This window comes from Macaca nemestrina, chromosome 3 (genome assembly GCF_043159975.1).
Source record: "Macaca nemestrina isolate mMacNem1 chromosome 3, mMacNem.hap1, whole genome shotgun sequence".
NCBI lineage: Eukaryota > Metazoa > Chordata > Mammalia > Primates > Cercopithecidae > Macaca > Macaca nemestrina.
This window is the reverse complement of record NC_092127.1, coordinates 189,628,136-189,647,183: the sequence shown is the minus strand read 5'-3', so window position 1 is coordinate 189,647,183 and position 19,048 is coordinate 189,628,136. Positions and strand designations below refer to the sequence as shown.

General features: G+C 52.0%; 2 protein-coding genes across 8 annotated transcripts in view; both read left to right on the top strand.

Annotated features, from left to right (window-relative positions):
* LOC105483914 (janus kinase and microtubule interacting protein 1) overlaps window positions 1-1,130 on the top strand; it is a 179,743-nt gene extending 178,613 nt beyond the window's left edge. Inside the window, exon 21 of the mRNA XM_011744997.3 lies at window positions 991-1,130. The gene's annotated coding sequence lies outside the window, so the exon portion shown is untranslated. The remainder of the gene's footprint in view (window positions 1-990) is intronic.
* A 6,406-nt stretch (window positions 1,131-7,536) lies between these two features.
* The window catches only part of C3H4orf50 (chromosome 3 C4orf50 homolog), a 120,414-nt gene continuing 108,902 nt past the window's right edge, over window positions 7,537-19,048 (top strand). For 6 of the 7 annotated variants that reach the window (XR_011621568.1, XR_011621564.1, XR_011621565.1 and 3 more), the window contains exons 1-3: window positions 7,537-7,823; window positions 13,701-13,839; window positions 17,168-17,707. Coding sequence is in view for 1 of the 7 variants with exons in the window: in XM_071093900.1 (XP_070950001.1) it covers window positions 7,537-7,823; window positions 13,701-13,839; window positions 17,168-17,707 (966 nt within the window). In the remaining 6 variants the exon portion in view is untranslated. The remainder of the gene's footprint in view (window positions 7,824-13,700; window positions 13,840-17,167; window positions 17,708-19,048) is intronic. The other variant, XR_011621569.1, reaches the window with a different exon arrangement.

Genomic DNA, 19,048 nt, shown 5'->3' with positions numbered 1-19,048 from the left:
GATTCTCCCCTGTGGAGCTTCATCCACAAAGGGGGACTCTGTTTTATTCTAAAGGTTCTCTCCAGTTTGGCTTCAGTCCCTGGTGCTCTCAGTTGCCATGTGGACCAGTAAGTCCTCTGTAGAGTCCAGAGTCTTTGGCTTCCAGGTTCAAGGGCTGCAGGAGCAGGAGGTTGCTGGACAAATGGCTCATGGGCCCAGACTGCCACTTACGTGCAAAGTGCCCCAGGGTGCCCATGTAAAAAGCCATCCAGCTCCCTCTCACCCCTGTCCTGTGCTGGGTTTTGACACCTGTGCCATGCTCAGGGACCTCTGGAACGAGGCCACCTCAGCATCTGGTCCTCCTCTGACCACTGAGCCCTGTGTGTCCCCAGGACCCAGCTCCCACCCTAGACACCTGGGCCCTTGCACATTCTCCCTGAGAGTGACCATTTCAGAGCCAGGGGCTGCCAGGACCCATAGACTCTAGAATTCTGTCTTTGAATCCAGCCCAGGCTGAGGGCCCCCTGGGTTCCGGGGATACCTACAGTACCCACCAGGTAGCTACCTGGACCCCTTGGGCTGAGCTCCGAGGCCAGGGCCCTGCCTGATGTCCTCATGGGCGTCCCTGAGGCTGACCCCAGTCCACAAAGGCTTTGGTCTGGTACCTTCTGTACCCAAGTGTCTGGGACAGTGCTGGACACATGGTCGATATTCATTCGATGTTTATGGACTGAGTAAGGGAAGGATCTCAGGTCTTAGAGGACAGCTGACACTCAGTCCCATCTGATCAGGGGTGGGGGTGGCCACAGGGGGTGGGTGGGTGTTAGGGGATGGGTGATCTGATCCTGCTGCTGCTGCTGCTTCTCCTGGGTTGTGGGGGAAGGTCCCTCAGGGCTCAGCTGGGGTGTTCATGACAGCAGTCGGGGGAGGGGGCAGATAAAGCCAAGGGATCCTGCAGTCATTTTAACCCTTGGTTCTTGTGTCGTTTCAAATTATGTTTTAATCTTTCAGGATAGAAAAAGAGTTTATGGAATAAACTGAGTCCCTACGGCAACCCCAACCCCACTCAAACCAAATTCAACAGCGAAACAAGCTATTCAAAGTCCAGAGACTGCAAACAGAATTTATGTATATTTGACAATAGCTTTAAGGGGAAGCCTTTGGACGCATGGCTGGGTCCTGGCCAGCCCAAGCCGTAAGGACTCTGCAGGGACGATGGGGATTTTGTCAAACTTGGAGCCACATCCATGTCCCAGCTCTGGCACCTTGAAGGCCCAAGGGGGCAGAGACCTGAATGCCAGGAAACTAAGTGCAATTACCAGAAACCAAGGGATCGGCAGCCACTGCACTGTCTGGGGACAGGCCCGAGTCCTCATCCCCACGCTAGATGCCTCCCCAGGCCACAGTGTGCGTGTCCAGCTGGACCCGGGTGGGTGCCGTCTCTGCCCTGTGTACATAAATCTCCACGAACCGTGGTGTGTTCGTCCCAGAGTTTGTCTGCCGGAGCGACTTGCAAGTGTCCTTGTAATGTGAATCCCAGTTCAAGTTCTGCTCAGCAAAACCTCTGAATCTGTTCACAGCTGGATTCAGCAGCTGGCAGCCAGAGAGACAGGGCAGGACTCTGATGAGGGGCTGGAGCCTTGCCCATCATGGAGGAGCTGACCCCAGGGACCTCAGATTTCCGAGGGGAGGCCGAAGGCTCTGTCACTCTTGTGGGTGTGACACGGCAAAAGTCTCAGAGCATGACTGTCCCTGCGACCAGGTGGACTGAGGACTGATAGAGCAGACGTGACCACCAACCAGGCCACACTCGGGCCTGTGTTGCATCTCGGTGGTAATTTGCAAGGGGCTGCCAAGGAGGAGACGCTGGAGCACCTGCAGGAACTAGGTTATTTCCACAGTGGCCCCGAGACCAGGTCCTGCTGTCACCACTGTGGGGAGGAAGTGAGCTCTTCCTGCCTTGGGAGGCCACCCCTGGATAGAGCCAGAAGAGCTGTCAGGGTGTTGGAGGCCTCCCTGGAGAGCGGATGGAGTGGGGCAGCTACAGAGAGTCAGACACCAGCTGAGGATGGTCAGCCCAGGAGGCAATTCCCCAAGTTCCTTTCCGATGTTGTTCCTGTTGTTATTCTAGGCTGGGTGGGGGCATCTCCAGAAGAAGCCACCTGCTCACAGGATGCTTCTCCCAAACTTCTGCACGGGAAGACGTTTGGAATTAGAATAGATGAAGTGAAACAGAAGACTGAATGTGATGAGGAGGCTGGCTGTGTCTGCATGGGAAAAGCCGGCTGAAGGCCAGACCGGGTCATCCTCAGCTGGTTGCAGGTGGACAGGCTCAGGCCCTGCTCATCAGGTGGAAGGAACAGGTCTGTGGTCTCTGGTGAGAAGGACCTTTGGACAAAAGGGAAATGACTGAAATTTAGGCAGTTGAGGGAACTCATGGGGTGAGGGCGACAGAAGAGCTAGAAGTTCTCAGAAGACCAGATCCACGGATGGAGAAGGACACAGTGCCCTGCACAGAAAGGGCCCTGCCAGCCAGGGAGGGCTGCTCACACCACATCCCAGGATCCATCTCTAAGCAGAAATGCACCAGGATGGCCCAGCATTACTCATTCTCTTTTGAAATCAAAACCGCAAAGCACCCACTAGCTCAGCCTCCATAACTTACCAACACTTGGTGAAATATGAACAAACTGATGTTGGTTGAAAACATAGGCATCCTAGCAGCCCAGGGGGCAATGGGAGAGTGGGATCACACAGTGAGTGAAAACAAAGGCACGCCTACTGTTTCCGGCCGGGAAGCACAGGATGCATTGCTGTGCTAACTTCTGCGGGCAGAAGTCTAGGGGCACCCATGGGTCTCTGGAATGTCGGTCCAGCACTCTTGTAGCCACTGCAGGAGTGCGGTCCTCACGCCTGCCTGTCCCCATCCTTCATTGGGTGAAGGGCAGTGTCTGTGTCTGCTGGGCTCTCCCACTGAGATCATGTGACCGAAATGGCCTTGGCTTTGAAGTCAGACCCATTGGTCCCTGCCAGCCTGGCCTCTTCCTGCTGTGGACACTGGCAATGTCCTTGCCACTCTGAGGAATGGTGGTGATAGTTCCCATGTGAGGCCTTGGGAGAGGTCTGAGCTGGAGGGTTAGACCCGCAGGCTCCTGCAGGCCACCGTGGCTGCTGGTGGGAGACATAGCATCCTCTGTTCTCTCCTTGGGAGTTGTCCTCAGAGGAGTCCATACAGCCGGCCCGGGGCCAGGACCCGTTCTCTTTGGCCCTCCACGAGGCGGTGCAGGATGAAGCATGAGGCTCATACTGGCAGGTATGAGGGTTTCCCTGCATAGAAATGCAGAGTCCCTGTTAGGAACCAGTATTTCTTGTCACAGTCCCAGCCATGACTTCCCGGCTCCCTGCTAGGCACAGTCCTGGCTGCTAGGACCCCAGTTTCAGGAAGCTTCAGAGCTGTGCTGCGCCCCAGTGCACTCACCCCTCATCCACAGCCCTGCGCACAGGTCAGGCACATCTGCCAGGGCTTTGAATGTTGTTGTCTAGTAACACGTATGTGGCTTCCAGGGCAGCAGAGTTACAAAGTCTGGGGAACCCAAGGTCACTTCCTCAGGTAGAAAGGAGAAGTGTGGCTCCACACTTTAGCATAGCCCTCCCCACGGGTCAGCTGGGAGGTTCAGCGGAGAGCCAGCCCCGAATGTTCCTGGCACAGAGATGTCCGTGGTGCAAACACAGGTTTCCACTTCTCTCCCTTACACCTCAATCCTCTGTAGGCCAAAGGCGACCAGGGAGGAGCTGGGGCAGAGAAGTCAAGGGGTCAGACTGCGTTCTGTCACCGCCACTCTGGCCGCCTCCTGCCGGCTGAGGAGCCAAGGCCGGGACTGAGGCCGGGAGACCAGTTATGCAGGGACAAGCCGGGCTGATTTGTCCAGGACGGCGGGGGGTTCTGGGAACACAGGACATCCTGTTTTAAAATGGAGGAGGTTCTGGGCAAACTGGGAGGTCATTACCCCACGGGTATGAGGCTTTTCTCACCGAACCCCACTTCCCTTCCGGGTCTGCAACTGGCTGCAGGTGTTTTGGCTGAAGCGCAGTGCCTGTGCCGAGCAACTTAGGTGAAATGGGCTTTGTATTTCACATGAATGCCCTGAGAGCCAGCTCACGCTCAAGGGTGTGAAATCCTACACAGCCTGCCCCCAGTTCGGTGCTGGGCCCTGAGGGGAGGGGAGGAATACAAATGTGTGGGCGGGCGGGCGTCTCCCCCAGTCAGGAGCAAGGCTCACCCTGGCTGGTTGCATGCCCCGCTTTAGCTCCGGCTTCCCCATCCTTCCCAAGCAAATTCAACATCTGCTCCCATCCGCTGCTCCTTTATCCGCCGGGAGCATCCAGGACTGTGGCCCCCGGGTCTTCCTCGCCGGCTGTAACCCCTCTGTAACCAGTAGCAATCCTGCCTGACACCCCCAGGACAAACAGTGGCCAGTTTGACCTTTTGTTATTTTCTCACATTTAAACAGGGTTTGCCAGGGCTCTGCCAAATTGGGTGGGAAATGGCAAACATGCCATTGTGGGGTCCTCTTCCCTCCCGCCCCGCCTGGTTGTCTGGACTCCTAGGGCCTTCTGTAGGGACTCTTGGGGCCTTCTGTAGGGCCCTTCTCTACGCCCCAGATTCCGGCTCTGAAGTAGGGTGGAGTCCAGGTCTTCACACGGCCAGACCTCCTTATTTCCCTCCCAGCTTCCCCCCAACTCTCAGGGGCTGTTGTTCCAGTAGAAACAGGGACTCTTGATTTCTTCCATAGCCTGTGTTCTCCCTGTTACCACCCTCAGTCTCAGGGAACCTCCCCAAGGATCCCAAGGGGTCAGAACCCCATCCTTACATCTGCACATCAATCTGTCCCCTTCTCCTGCCCAGGCCCTGTCACTTCTGAGGGGCCTGCAGGCTCAGATCTCCACCCCAGGCTACCACAGAGGTTGGTAAACCATAGGCAGGCCACGATTTTCTCTGTTTGACCTTCTTCTTCCCCCAAGAGCCTCCGTCACTTACCTAAAAGACCTGAGAACACTTCCCTGGAGAGGCCCCGCCTGCTTCACTGTCCTTAGGCGAGAAGGAAGGACGTGCCCTCCCTCAGGGCTGCTCCCAAGGAAGGGCTGGAACACCTCCTCCTCCTTGGTGGGCCTGGGGTAATTTTTCAGTCTCTTGCTGCTGCCTTCAGCTGTCACTCAATCCTCCTGCTCTGCATTGGCTCCTCCTGGCTGATGTTCCTCGGGGCTCATGGTGCAGTGCAGATACAGGACCGACCACCACCCCCCGCCACCTCCCCAGAGCTCAGTTAGTCATCGCCACAGCGGGGAGCGGGGACTGCTGCCAGTTTCATCTTGCAGGGGGCCAAGTCACTTGCCTAGGATCATGTGGCAAGCAGGCTTGAAAGTTGGACGCGGCTGGACAGTGTTGCGTCTGCCCCCCATCCAGCAGACAGCATGCGTATTTAGTGTGTGCCGGGTGCTCTGCTGAGGGCTTTGCAGGGATTGACTTATTTATTCCTCGACAGCTCTTCACTTAGGCACGATTTTTACCCTCCTTTTTTCTTTGAGAAGTTAAGTCATTTGTCCAAAATCACATCTGAGAAGCGATGGAGACAGGCCTGGAACCTAGGCAGCCTGGTCCCAGCGCCTGGGATCTGAGTGGCTCTACTGCACCCCCGCCCCCCGCCTCTGACCGCCCCAGGTCCACTGAAACCCCTTGTGGCCACCAAGACATTGGCCACTGTTGGGAAAATATGATTAAAGACAAAAGCTTCTCCCAGTGCAGAAAACCTCATCACAAAGAAAAGAAAAAAAAAAAAAGGTTTTATTATTGAATAAGCATTAAACCAAGATATGAGATGCATTACAGGCAACCCACTGAGAGATTGCAAAGACAGAAAGAAGTTTCAACCTTTTGTATAGCCAGGCAGGCACAATGCATGCACACATTCTCTCACCCTCATCCCTACGGAAAAGGACTTGATAGCGTCATTGCTTCACATGGTTCATCCTAAACTCACCTGGCAACTAGGGCAACCCTCTGTGTTCATTAATTTGTTTTATACAAAGGGGAAAAAAACGTCTCCTGCACCTGGGTTCCACCCTTCTGTCACTTCCTGTGACAGGTTTTGCATTTTGGAGCCAGGCGCCTGGCCAATTAGGCTCCTTCCTCCCACTGAACACTAGGGGCGCTGTTTTCCTTGGAATTTACATCCCAAAGAGGCGGTGCCCAGGTCCTTCAGGAAAACATTCCCGGGTCATACAGCTGGCAAAAGGCTTATTTCGCTTTAAAAAGGATTTACACATATTTCAAAGAGACAAAGAAAGAACTTACAAATTTTCTAAAGTAAATGCTCTAAGAAAAGGGAGGGGGGACGTTTCTTATTTTTAACAGGGAGATGGAAGCCTCTTATTTTCTGTTTGTCTGCCTCCATCTTGCTCCTGCCAACCCGGAGTGCTCGATCCTCAAAATGACATTTGACCAGGCACCTCCCTTCTCCCAGGGGCCCACAGAAACGCCAGAGTCCTTGAGTGCCTGTAAGAGGATGGCACCCAGCCTCCTCTGTCCTCACTCCCCACTTCCTCCTTCTGTGTGTCCACCGGGCCAGCTCAGTCTGGTCCTCCCGTTCCCTTCACCTGTCCTGCCTCTCTGTGCGGGGCAGTGGCCTGAGGATGCTCCCCACCTGGGGGAGTCCCCTCCCCACCTCTCTCTGCTGTAATCCCCCATTCCTCCTACGATCTCTTCAGCCTGGAGCTCCCTCCCCCTCCTCCGGGTGCCCAAAGGATGCATTTGCTCCTGTTTTGGGGTCTTGTTGCTCACCTATTACCGTATCTCCTGTGTCAGAATGCACACTCTCTAGTGTGGGAGTCAGATCCATATTTGAATCCTGACTCTGCTACCTCCATCCCACCTGTGAGGCCCAGATAAGCTCCTTCACCTTGCAGAGCCTCCATCAGACCATCTGTATAATGGTCATGTTAACGCCTACCTCATAGGGTCACTGGGAGAATTGGACTGGGTAAGGCAAGAGAGGCCCCCGCCCCTGGTGCGGACGGCACCCAGGGCAGCATAAATTTCCCATCCTCTTCCCCTAGCAAACTCTAGGTCCTTGAAAAGTATGTGCTGCACTCGGAGAGGAGGTGTGGAACTTTATTCATTATGTGGTAAAAAGATGAGCTTCATTGACTACTGGGCGTCTCCAACATCTGATGGCCTTACCTGGAGATCTTACTTTTCCTCTCTGTGTTCATCACCGGGCATTTCATCTCATGTGATTTTTCTGCAACTTTTTCTTGCTTCGCGTGAGTTCTGGCATGCTGACTTGTAAAATGAGAGGCTTTCATTCATATTGTATGATGCTTGTGCAGATGAAACCCAAGTCACCCACTCATGAATAATCCACCTGTTCTTGCCCTTCTCAAAGGATATTCTCCTGAACAATCTGAAGTCACAACCACCACCTTGAAACCTCCAGGAAGTCAATGTTGCAGACTCACTTAATTTTATTATTAAGTCTTGCCCCATGAAATATTTGCGAGATGGAGCCAACAGCTAAGGGACGGACTGAGAAGAGTTTCAGCTATGTCATCAGAGCCCCCAGCAGTGAGGGGTTCGACATAATGAACGTTGATGTGAAGATTGACACATCCTGGATATTCCAGGACATGGAAGATAGTGCTGAGGAGCAGGCAGGTCTTCAGGAAGAAGCAGCTGGTCACCCAGACGTGGATACGGGGGCCCTCAGGAGGCAGCTGGAGTCCTCCCAGCAGAAGCTGTCAGCAGCGGTGGACAAGTACGTGACATCAGAGTCCGGGCTGAGAAGCAGGTAGCGATGCCGTTTTGATTTCTCTGTGTGTATTTCACAAACCCCAGGGCCATCAGAGTGTGTCACCATAGTGTGTTGAATCACACCACGCAGTTGGGGAAACCACCTCTCCACAGGCACGTAACCTGCCCACTCAGTCACTTGCCTTCTGCTTCTCCCGCCTTCCTTCTTCGGCTCTGTACCTGCAGGCGAGGCTGCCTGGGCTCCTCTGCTCAAAAGCTTCCATGGAGGTGCAGCCAACGGGAGGCCCTGAAATGGAGGGAGGCGGGGAGAAGCCAGGTCCTTTCCCTCTCTTCTGCTCTGGGTGACTGTTCCATGAAAGGGCCATATGTACAAAGTGACCCAGAAGGACAGAAGGAACGGAGAAACCAAAGAAAGAGGCAGACAAATCCAGTTGGTCGGTTTGGGGTGATTTTTTTCGGGGAACTGGCAGACAGAAGCATGATTTTAGGCAGCTGCCAGACAAATAGATGTCCATGCAGCAAACCTTCCACCCCCAACCCAGGGCTTATATCCTGGGGAAAAAGCGTATGTGCTCTGGAAGGCTTGCATAGGTGGCTACAGGAATCACAGCCTGTGGTTTCTGCAACAACAGGGGTTGTTTTGGAGGAAACTCACAATGAATAGGTGTTTCTATGTAAAGAGAACTACATCAAGTCCACATCTTGGAGGCATTCGTGGACTCAGGGTTAGTCAAGAGTCACGTGCTGGATTAGCATTTAAAATAAAGTCGCTCTTGTTCCCACAGTGACATCTCCCACTGTGGCTGTAACTCAGACGTGCTCTCAGCTTCCTCTGTGGTCCCAGCTCCCACTAGGTGGCCTGGCTGCTCCGCCCTGCCCTGGTAACAGCATCTCTTCCTTGTGTGACCGTCCAGCCCCCAGGGCAGAGGTGGCTTCTGGCAGTTGCTAATCCAGGCTGCTTGTCATCTCTGTCTGGCCTTTGGACTCTGCTGTCATCTTTGAAATAGGTTCTCTGCATTCATTTCTCTCTGTAGAACTTCCTGGTGTGGGCTCTGTTTGCCTGATGGAGTTGACCTGGTCTCAAGGTGGAGCATTTGAATCCAGGTCTTTCTCTAAAGCCCATCCTGTTTCCTGATGATGTCTTGACACCCAGACTGGCAGAACGAGGTTAGGCCTTGCATGTAGATCAGAGACACCCAGCATGGAAGCACAGTGCAGTGGTGGCGGGGATCGATTCTGACAGGCTACTCATATCCCAGCAGCCACGTGCCTTGGATTTTTGTAGGACTTCCCCATTTTCTTGTACTTGCCTTTGTTTCAGTAAAGGCAGGCCATTGAATGTGGATACACATGTGATTCACTTTTCTTCCCTTTGGTGAAATTTTATGCATGAAGAAATTCACAAATCAGAGAAATTCTTCTGTTACTCTATGTGATTGCCCATTCCTTCATTCATTCAGCAACACACTTACCCTCCAAGAGTCATATACTAAGTTATGTTAGTTTGCCTGGGTTGCCATGACAAAGCACAGTAAGGCCTCACTGAATGTTGTCCATAGGTTGTTGGAAACTGTGACTAAGTGAACCAACATACAACAAAACCAATTTGTTTTTGTTTATTATTTTGCTTTGGTTTGAGATAGAATCTTACTCTGTTACCCAGGTCGGAATGCCATGGCATAATCTTGGCTCACTACAACCTCCACCTCCTGGGTTTAAGTGATTCTCCTGCCTCAGCCTCCCGAGTAGCTGGGACTACAGGGGCCCATCACCACGCCAGGCTAATTTTTGTATTTTTAGTAGAGACAGGGTTTCAACACGTTGGCCAGGCTGATCTCAAACTCCTGACCTCAAGGGATCTGCCCACCTCGGCCTCCCAAAGTGTTGGGATTATAGATGTGAGCCACCACGCCCCGCCACAAAAGTAATTTGACCATAGGCTAATTGATACAAATAAGAGTTAAGTTCCTACAGCATATTTCAGGTCACAAAAACATCACCAAACTTTCAAATAAAGACCCCAACCACTTCTAATGTTAAACATTGAAATAAATGTGAAAGACTCAAACAAATTTAAATTTAAGAAAGACTAAAAAAAAACACAAGTAAGATGATTATTTACCCAGTTGTTCCAGTTCAGGGCCACAGGTGGCTGGGGCCTCTCCCGGCAGCTCAGGGTGCAAGGCCTGGACAGGACACTCACACCCACGCGCACACTCACGCAGGCCGGGACTGTGTCGACAGGCCAGCTCACCTAATGTGCAGTTTTGGGCTGTGGGAAGAAACCAGGGTACCCCGAGAAAGCCCACGCAGACATGGGGAGAATGGGCCAACTCCACATAGACAGTGGCCCTGGCTGAGAATCTTTTTTTTTTTTCTCATCAGCATTATAATGAAATGACATTATTTGCAGACCTGGGTGACTTAACAAAAATTTATTTTCTCACATTTCTGGAGCCCAAAAGCCCAAGCTCGAGGGGTCGGCAGGGTTGGTTTCTCTTGAGGCCTCACTCCGTGGCTTGTGGACTCCACCTTCTCCCTGTGTTGTCATATGGGCACCCCTCTGTGTGTGTCTGTGTCCTCATCTCCTCCTCCTACAAGGACCCCAGTTGGGTTGAATCTGGGCCCACGCTCATGACTTTCTTTCAACTTAATTGCCTCTTTGAAAAGGCTTATCTCCAAATATAATCACATTCTAAGGAACTTGGGGGTTAGGCCTTCAACACAGGAACTCTGCAGGGATGCACTGAGCCCATATCAGAAGTCCTGGGTGCTGAGAGCTGGGAAAGGCAGGGCCCTGGCCCAAGAGACTAGCAGCGTAGGCCCATACAGGGTTGTACATTCAAATCTTCTAGAAAGGTTGGTGGTGGAAACCAGAAGATCAATGGACCCCAGGAAGACAGGCAGGGAACCTCAGCCAAAGGGGACCCCTCCACGGGAGGGGGAGACAGAGTGCCCAGGGGGACACCACGAGCCGTGGGGAGGAGGAGCCTCTGACCGGGCCTGTGGGGGAATGAGGGCTCATCCTCTGTTCTCTTTAAAGATGAGGTACACCATCTTGCAGGAGAGGGCCAGGGGAGGAGAAAAGGGAGCTAGCACAGGGCTAAGCCCTCCCATACTTGCCCCATCTTGGCTCTCTTGGACCCTGCGATGCATAGAGTGACATCAGCGCCTTTAACAGATGAGTAAACTGAGGCTGAGGGATGAAATACTAAGTGATTCAGGGCTGCCGAAAGCTGAGGCCAGGGTCTGAAAGCATGATTCTGAGCACGGATTTCAGACGAATGTCACAATGTGTTTGGGTTTAGCGGGGGAAGGCCAGGTAGTATGTCTTGGATTCGCTTTAAATAAAGAGTTGAAGCACAGAAGTATTTCTTCTCAAAATAATATAACAGCTTTGTTAGAAGTGTGAAGAAATCCCACTCCCATCTTCATAACACTATCATGTTGCATATTTATTCCTCGTCTACATGCAGTAAAATTAATAACAGCTAAGTACTTACCGAGTACTTGTTCAGTACCAAGCCACTGTTCACAGGCTTGACAAGTATTAACATAATTAATCCTTAAAATGATACTAGGCCAGCACGGTGCCTGTAATCCCAGCACTTCGGGAGGCCGAGGCGGGCAGATCACCTGAGGTCGGGAGTTCAAGACCAGCCTGACCAACATGGAGAAATCCTGTCTCTACTAAAAATACCAAATTAGCTGGGTGTGGTGGTGCATGCCTGTAATCCCAGCTACTCAGGAGGCTGAGGCAGGAGAATCACCTGAACCTGGGAAGTGGAGGTTGCGGTGAGCCAAGATCGTGCCATTATACTCTAGCCTGGGCACAGAGCGAAACTCCATCTCAAAAAAACAAAACAAACAAAAAAACCTAAAAACACAGTAAAAGTATCATCCACATTTGTCATTGGTTTAATTGGGGAACAGTGATACTTCACTGTCAATGTCATATTTGTGAGTGTATTAGCTTCCCACAGTTGCTGTAACACATCACCACAAGCTTGGTGGCCAGAAGTGGGAATCAGTCTTCCTGAGCTAGTCGAGCTGTGGGTGGAGCCAAGCCCTCTCCGAGGCTGGAGGGGAAATCCATTTCCTGGTCTTCTCCAGGTCTAGAGCTGCATTCCTGGGCTCCCCGCCCTGCCTCCATCTTTGGAGCCAGCTGCATGCAATCCTGCATTGGTGGCCACACTGCCATCCCTAGACTCAACCCTCTCTGTCTCCCTCTCTCAAGGATACTTGTGATTGGTCTTAGAGACCAGCCGGCGAATCCAAGTCCATATCCCCATCTCACCATCCTTGACTTAATCCTATCTGCAGTCTCGCAGTCTCTCTTGCATTTTAAGGTAACATTCATAGGTTCCAGGGATTAGGGCCTGGATAAACTTGGGGCCAAAATTTGCCCTGCCGAAGTGAAATTCGTCATTTTCTGCTTCGTTTAAGATTAGGAATTGTATCAGAATTAAATACTGTTCTCATAGTTATTGTTACAGACTGGTCTCAGAACTAGAAAGAAAGGCTTTTGTTTTTCCTAGCAAATCTCCCCATATCGTATAACGCATTGGAAAGCACTCAGCCTGACTGGCTAACTGGAGCTGCTCCTGTGGTCCAGTTTGGAAGGAGCTTGATTATGATCCTCACGAGAAAGCACGCTCTGGTCTGCCATCCTTGAGACCTTTCCTCAGGGCATGAGAACTGGAATAGGAGAGGGACTCTTGGCCTTATCATTAATAATAATGCATCATGTAATTTAATCTTCATGAAAACCTACTGAACAAGGTTAATGACCTCTGTTTTATAGATAAAGTTACGGAGGGTCATAGTGCTGAACTAGCCCTGCTAAGGCCCCATGGCTGGTGAATGGCAGAGCCGGCAGGCAAAGCTAGTTCTTCACCCAGGCCAGCAGTATCTGTCCTGGATGTGCAGGTGTCCAGCAGGGACTTGGGGAGGAGTGAGGATATGCAGAGCTTAGGCACGGAGGCTATGAGTGCACCTTCACGTGTATCATGGTTTCTATTATAGAGGCAAGACTGACACATTAAGGGGACTTGGAAACTAGGCACAATGGGAGACAGGCCAGTCTTCTCAGTGCCTTCTCACCCTATGGGTCCAGGAGCCCGGGCTTTCTTTCTGGACTTTCTGCCCCCACCCTGCTTGTGTCTCCCTCCCACAGAGCTGCAATCAGGGTTCACATCCAGTCTGAGTTCACATCTGCTTGTGACATAGCTCCAGTGTGTTTGCAAGACCATGCAAAGCCTTCCTGTGACTTAGCCATTCCTAATAGACAGTTAAGCCACTTCCAGCTTCTCATCTGGAAGAGTAAGTAATGCAGAGATTAATTTTTTTCAGTTGTAGAAATCTTTTTCTGAATTTCAATCATTCCTTAGGTTTACAAGAATGTAGCTAAAATGGGAGACAGCAGAGCAGAGGCTGACAATGCTAAGTCCGGAAGTAAGACCAACTAGATTCTATAATGCTGTGTGACTTTGGGCAAAAGTCTGCCCCCTCTGATCCTATTTCCTCCTGTGTGAAGTAGGGGTAGCAGAACCCACCTGCAGCTGGTAATGTGAGGATTCATTGAAACCACCAAGTTAAAGCTCTTAGCCTAAATGGCTCAAGCTCAGGCACTCTTAGTTGGCATTACCTGAATCTGCAATTACTGGCTTCGGTGTGAGGACATTGAAGATTTCTGATGCATGGTACCTAATTGTTCAAATAACGTCTTTGAAGTATTGTAGATAATCTTTAGAACTATATGCATGAATATTATGCAAAACGTCATTTTGCCAGAACATCGAATTGATCAAATGACAAAAACAATAATAATAATAATTTGGCCCCGGGGTCTGCAAAAGCCTTAGGCCATGTTGACTGCACCTGAGCAAGTGCCTCCCTGCTCTTCACGCTGCAGAATTCAGGAGCTGGAGCTGTCAGAGAGGAAACTCCTCCGGAAGGTGGACCAGCTGAACATCCACGTGGCTCAGGAGAGAAGCGCCTGGCTGCAGGCCCAGGAGAAGCTGGCAGCGCTGCAGGGGGAGCTGGCCAGCCAGGTACGTTTCCTTCTTCTTTCCAGTCCCTGTTTCCCGGACTGCAGAGCTGCTGGAACTCAGTAGCAGCTGCAGGTAGACAAAGACAGTATAGGGTGGGCCTGGGAGAGCCCAGTCAGGAGGGTTAGAGAGATCCTAAGTTCATGGTGCATGGTAGTGACTGCAGGGCCTGGGGCGTGCAGGGATGTGGGGGTGGGGGCTGTGATCTGTGGGGGCTGCACACTTGCTGGAAGCTCTTGTGCCCGAGGACCTCAGCTCCAGGCCACAGTCTGAGGACAAGAGTTGGCTGATGCAGGGCTCCTGGGGTCTGGAGCTCTTATGCAGATGGGGGAGACTGATAAAAAACAAGTAACTCTAAACCTGGATGTGGGGTGACATGGGGGAGTGTGGGAACCCCCCCGGCGTGTGTTCAGGGGGCTGGGGGAGTTGAGGAGAGCTACAGAGAGCTGAGGCCGTGTGAGTTGGGCCTTGTTGGGAAGGGCGTGTGAGGCGTGAGTGACAGCATGGGCCATAGCACAGAGGTGTGGGAGAATACAGAGGATATCACCCTGCTGGGGATGGAGTGGGTGAGTCGGAAAGTTCCAGAGGGGCCAGATGGCCAACTCCACTGCATGGCCCAATTCTGAATACAATGGGGAACAAGCTTTAGGGGACTTAAGTAGGGAAGCCTCGGGGTCAGATGGTCATTTGGGGAATGCCATTCTCCCTGCATGGCAGAGAGAGATGGCGGAGGCAGGGGGAGAAGTTGGAGAGCTCCCTGGAGAACGAGTGAGCAGTTAAGGGTCGGGGGCTCTGGAGGCAGAGGCCTAGAGCCAAACCCTGGCTCTGCCACTCACTAGCTGTGTGACCTTGCGCAAGTGACTTAACCTCTCTGGGCCTCAGTTTCTTCATCTGTGAAGTGGGAATGATATAGTACCAACCCCCTCAGATTGTTGTGTGGGTTGAATTGATACATGTAAAACACTCCCAACAGTAGGTATTTAAATGACACTATCTGCTTTTATAATTATTAGCCATTACTGAAATTTTCCAGGGGAAGGATGATGGGGCTGGAGGGTAGGCCATTTTTAGGAAAGGCTGCAGAGGCAAAAACCGCAAAACTCCAAGGTAGCCGCATGCGGCGCCCAACAGTCCCTGGAGGCATCCTGTTCTAGCCTGCTGCTATTTAGAATGCAGCCAGGGATTTTCAAATTGCAGGTTGCAACCCATCTGTGGGAGGTGAGATCAATTCAATTCAGGGGCTCACAACTGGCACTTAAAAATCAAATCAATAGAAACTAAGAAATGTAAAAGCACATCGCATGTGCTAGAGGGAGTACTGTTTTGAGAAACTTGTTTCGGTTGTACACAGGTGTGTATAATGGGCATGATGTTCATAGGTGTTTCATACATGTTTCTTACAGTGGGAAACTGTCAAAAAGCTGCAAAAGCACTTGGCATAGCTATTAGCGGAAATAGAATTGGACGTGGAAATCCAAGGATTCCAATTAAATGGAAAATAGTCCTTGAGATGCCAGGGAGATATCCTAGTGGAATTTTTTTTCCCTTTATACTGAACTTCAGGTGCAGAAAATCGAGTTACTTCTCCTCCTTGGCTCATAGTACCTCCTCATTACCGTCCTGAGGGGAGTTTTAACACAGGTAGAGTGGTGTTGAGTGGGACTCCTCCGCCACTGATGTGATGTCTCGTGGAAAATGCTGTCATAAATACTTTTTGAGCTGTGCCCTATGTGCCTATAGAATTTCCGAGGTGAATTGGACCCAGCCCTGTAATGATGTTCACAGTGTGATGAGGGGCAAAAGATGAGGGTGACAGCAAGTGACACGCTGTTAGGGAGTGAAAGGTACTGCAGGGACCAGCAGTTTCTACAAGGGAACACCAAACCCTCTTCTACATGCGTCGTCTTATTAAATCTGTCTCATGTGCTGTGTATGCTCCTGGGAAAGACTCATCACAAAACTCCATTTCCAGATGGGCGGCAGATGTTCAAAGTGATAGCAGAATTGCTTAGGATCTCTCAGTTGCCCCTTGGCTCAGCTGCCACCCAGCCCCCAACCCTCTAACCCTAAATCTCTCGCTGCAAACATTTGTATTTTGAAGCGAGTTTTGCAGGAGTGCATGAGCAAGTTTTCCATGCCCTTCTCACCGGTATGTACCAGATAGCAGTTCTGCTTTGTTGCTGTCAGTGTTTCCAGTAAGCATTTGCATATGGAGATGCCTTGTTTCTGTAGTGAGCTGCGGTCATTCTGAAAGCTGTCAAAGGCAGACCATCCAGGCTCTGAAGTCCCTCCGCCGGGCACCATGCAAAGATCATTACAGAATACATGCCTTCAGGAAGACCGGGAGAATTCTCCTCCCAGGGAATCTGACCCCAACTTTTATCTGCCCCACGTTCCCCAAAACTATCAAACAAAGCTTGTCTGAGCTGTTCCCAGGTTTCCTCTTTCATGTTTGCTCGTAGCTTGTTTGTTTTTGTTTTCCGGAAGCTCCCTGGCAGAAGAGCAGCAGCAAGTGCTGGCAATTGAAAGATTAACATAGAGGCAGTTCTATCCCTTTGCTTGAGTTAATTCTGAAAAGTAGGCAACAGCTCTAATTTTCGCCGTGGGTGGTTCACCCCAGTCCAGCTCACGGCCCATGGGTGGGAAGAGGCAGGTATGTTCCCTGGCCAGGCAGGTGGGCAGATGAAAGAAGAAAAGGTCTGAGTCAGGTACAGGGCGCTTGGCATCCTGGCCGCAGTGAATTTTAGCTGCATGATATGCAAGTCACTTCTGAGTATCCCTCAGGCTAGTAACATACCTCCCTTCAGGTGGAGTGTCCACAGTAATGACAGCTACTGTGGTACTGGTGTCCTGACTCACCTGCTGGAGCCAGCTGACCCTGGGTGGGCCAAGCATTGACCCTGTAGATAGGAAATGGGGATCTCTGGGCAGTTCTGGGGTGGAAGTGCGGACACCCGGGAGGCTCCGGAGCAGCTCTGTGCACTCAGGTGCGGATGTTTACAGGTGCCGACATCTCCAGCGGCCCTCAGGGTGTGCACCCGCTGATGGCCATCCTGCCACCTGCCCAGCTCCCTCCCAGGACTCAGGGAGCTCTTGAGGGTGCAGGGCCCAGACTAGGGTGGATGAGGTGAGGGAGACACTTGCCTCCGTGCAAAATTTAAAATGATGCAAAACAGTCAAAGAGATAATATTTTGATGCACTATTATAATGCACAAAATGCAAAAACGCACCATGCACAAAATACGGAAATGTTAAGTCAAGACAGAATCAATATGAGCCATGGCGTGTCCTTCGGGCTTGCTGACGCCCTCATCCACCGCCAACTTGTAGATCCGGGAGAAGGAGAGCGTGGCCAGGCGGCAGCAGTGGCGGCTGCGGCGGTTGCAGGAGCGGTTGCGGCGCAAGGACGAGGCACTGGGGCAGCAGGCGGCGGCCCTGGAGCGCTGCCGGCGGACCCAGCGGCGCCAGCTGGGCCTGGTGCGCGAGCAGGAATGCGTCCTGCGGGCACAGGTGCAGCGGCTGGAGCTCGACGTGCGACGCCTCTGCCACGCCGCGGGCCTCCTGCTGGCCCAGCGGGACATCGCGGCCTCGGGCCTCCAGAGCGCCCCCGAGGCGACCGCGGAACTGCGCGCCCTGCAGGCGAGGGCAGAGCGCAGCGAGCACGAGCGAGAGGAGGCAGCGCGCAGGCTGCAGCAGCACAGGGCCACAGAGCGCCAGCTCCGCGGGCAGCTGGAGGAGCTGCGCTGCTTCATCTATGGGCTGAAACTGTCAGAGATCGGCCTGCAGTGCCAGGTGGAGGACCTCGCCCAGCAGAACCAGTGCCTGCGAGAGGAGCTGGGAGCCCAGGCCCCTGTCGGTCACTGCAGCCTGGTAAGTGGCAGCAACCCAGGGCAGGAGTGATCTTTTGCCTTTTTCTTTCTCCTCCAGCCACTTGGTCAAGTCTTGGACCCATTCATTTCCCGGGCTCCTCTTCATACACCCGTCCAACCCTGCCAGCCCTGTCCATCGTCCTTCACTGCATCTACTCACCTCCCCACCCCCTCTTCCATCTAACCTCACACACTCATTCAGTGCATGCCCACCTCACTACCCATCCACCAACCGTGTCCACCCACCTGTCCATCCTCAGATGCACACACTTGCCCATCATCCATCCATCCACCTATCCAACCACTCACCCACCTACCCACCATCATTTTCCCATTCATTCTAACAGCTGCTTGTCCACACAGCCACTTATGAGCGCACTTACTAAACCACTTGTTTTCCCATTGTTGAAATCTGTTTGGGCTTTTATAAAAAAAAAAAAAAAAGTATCATAGATGGTGGCTTGTAAACAACAGAAACTTATTTTTCACACTTTTGGAGGCTGGAGGTCCAAGATCAAGGCACCAGCAGATTTGGTGTGGGGGAAGGGCCTTCTCACTGGGTCCTCACGGGGCAGGAGGGAGAGGGAAACTTCTGGGGTACTAATACCATCCATGAAGCCTCCACCCTCACAGCCTAATTACCTCCCAAAGACCCCACCACCTGACACCCTCACACTGAGGATTAGGATTTCATCATAAATTTGGTGGGGGGAACACAGCCATTCAGACCCTAGCACTCACCCTCCCACTTGTCTAGCCATATTCCACTATCTTCTCATTCACCACACCATCTGTTCATCTATCTACCCCTCTGGCCACTGGCCAGGCAGCTAACCAACCACCTTATATCCCTTATTGTCCACTCACTGTTGTCCATCCATCTATCCAACATCCAATGAGTTCCTGCTGACTGCCAGGCCCCACGCTAGACAAGATCTTCAACACGCTGTGCCACAGGACTCGTATGTGCTTGTGAAGTCTGGTCCCCCTCCTCTGGAAGCAGTCACCTCTTCTCCCACTTCACCTGTAGCACCAAAGGTGACAACGGTTCCCTGGTGGCAATTCTGTGCGTGCATCTTCAGTTCTCCCTCTTTAGACTGTGAGCTCCTTGAGGGCAAGGTCCAGACATGATGGTCTTTGTAGCCCCCATAGCAGCACACAGAAGGGCCTCAGGACTGTGGAGTAGAGAGCACACAGGGTAGGGTCCCTTTCTGGTTTGCATATTTACTCGCTGTGTGACCTTGGACAAACTTCTTAAACTCTGGAGGGCAGGCTGGACATGTATTGATTCATTTCATTGAGGGGAGGGTAAAAGCTTACATTTTATGTATTCCTACTGTGT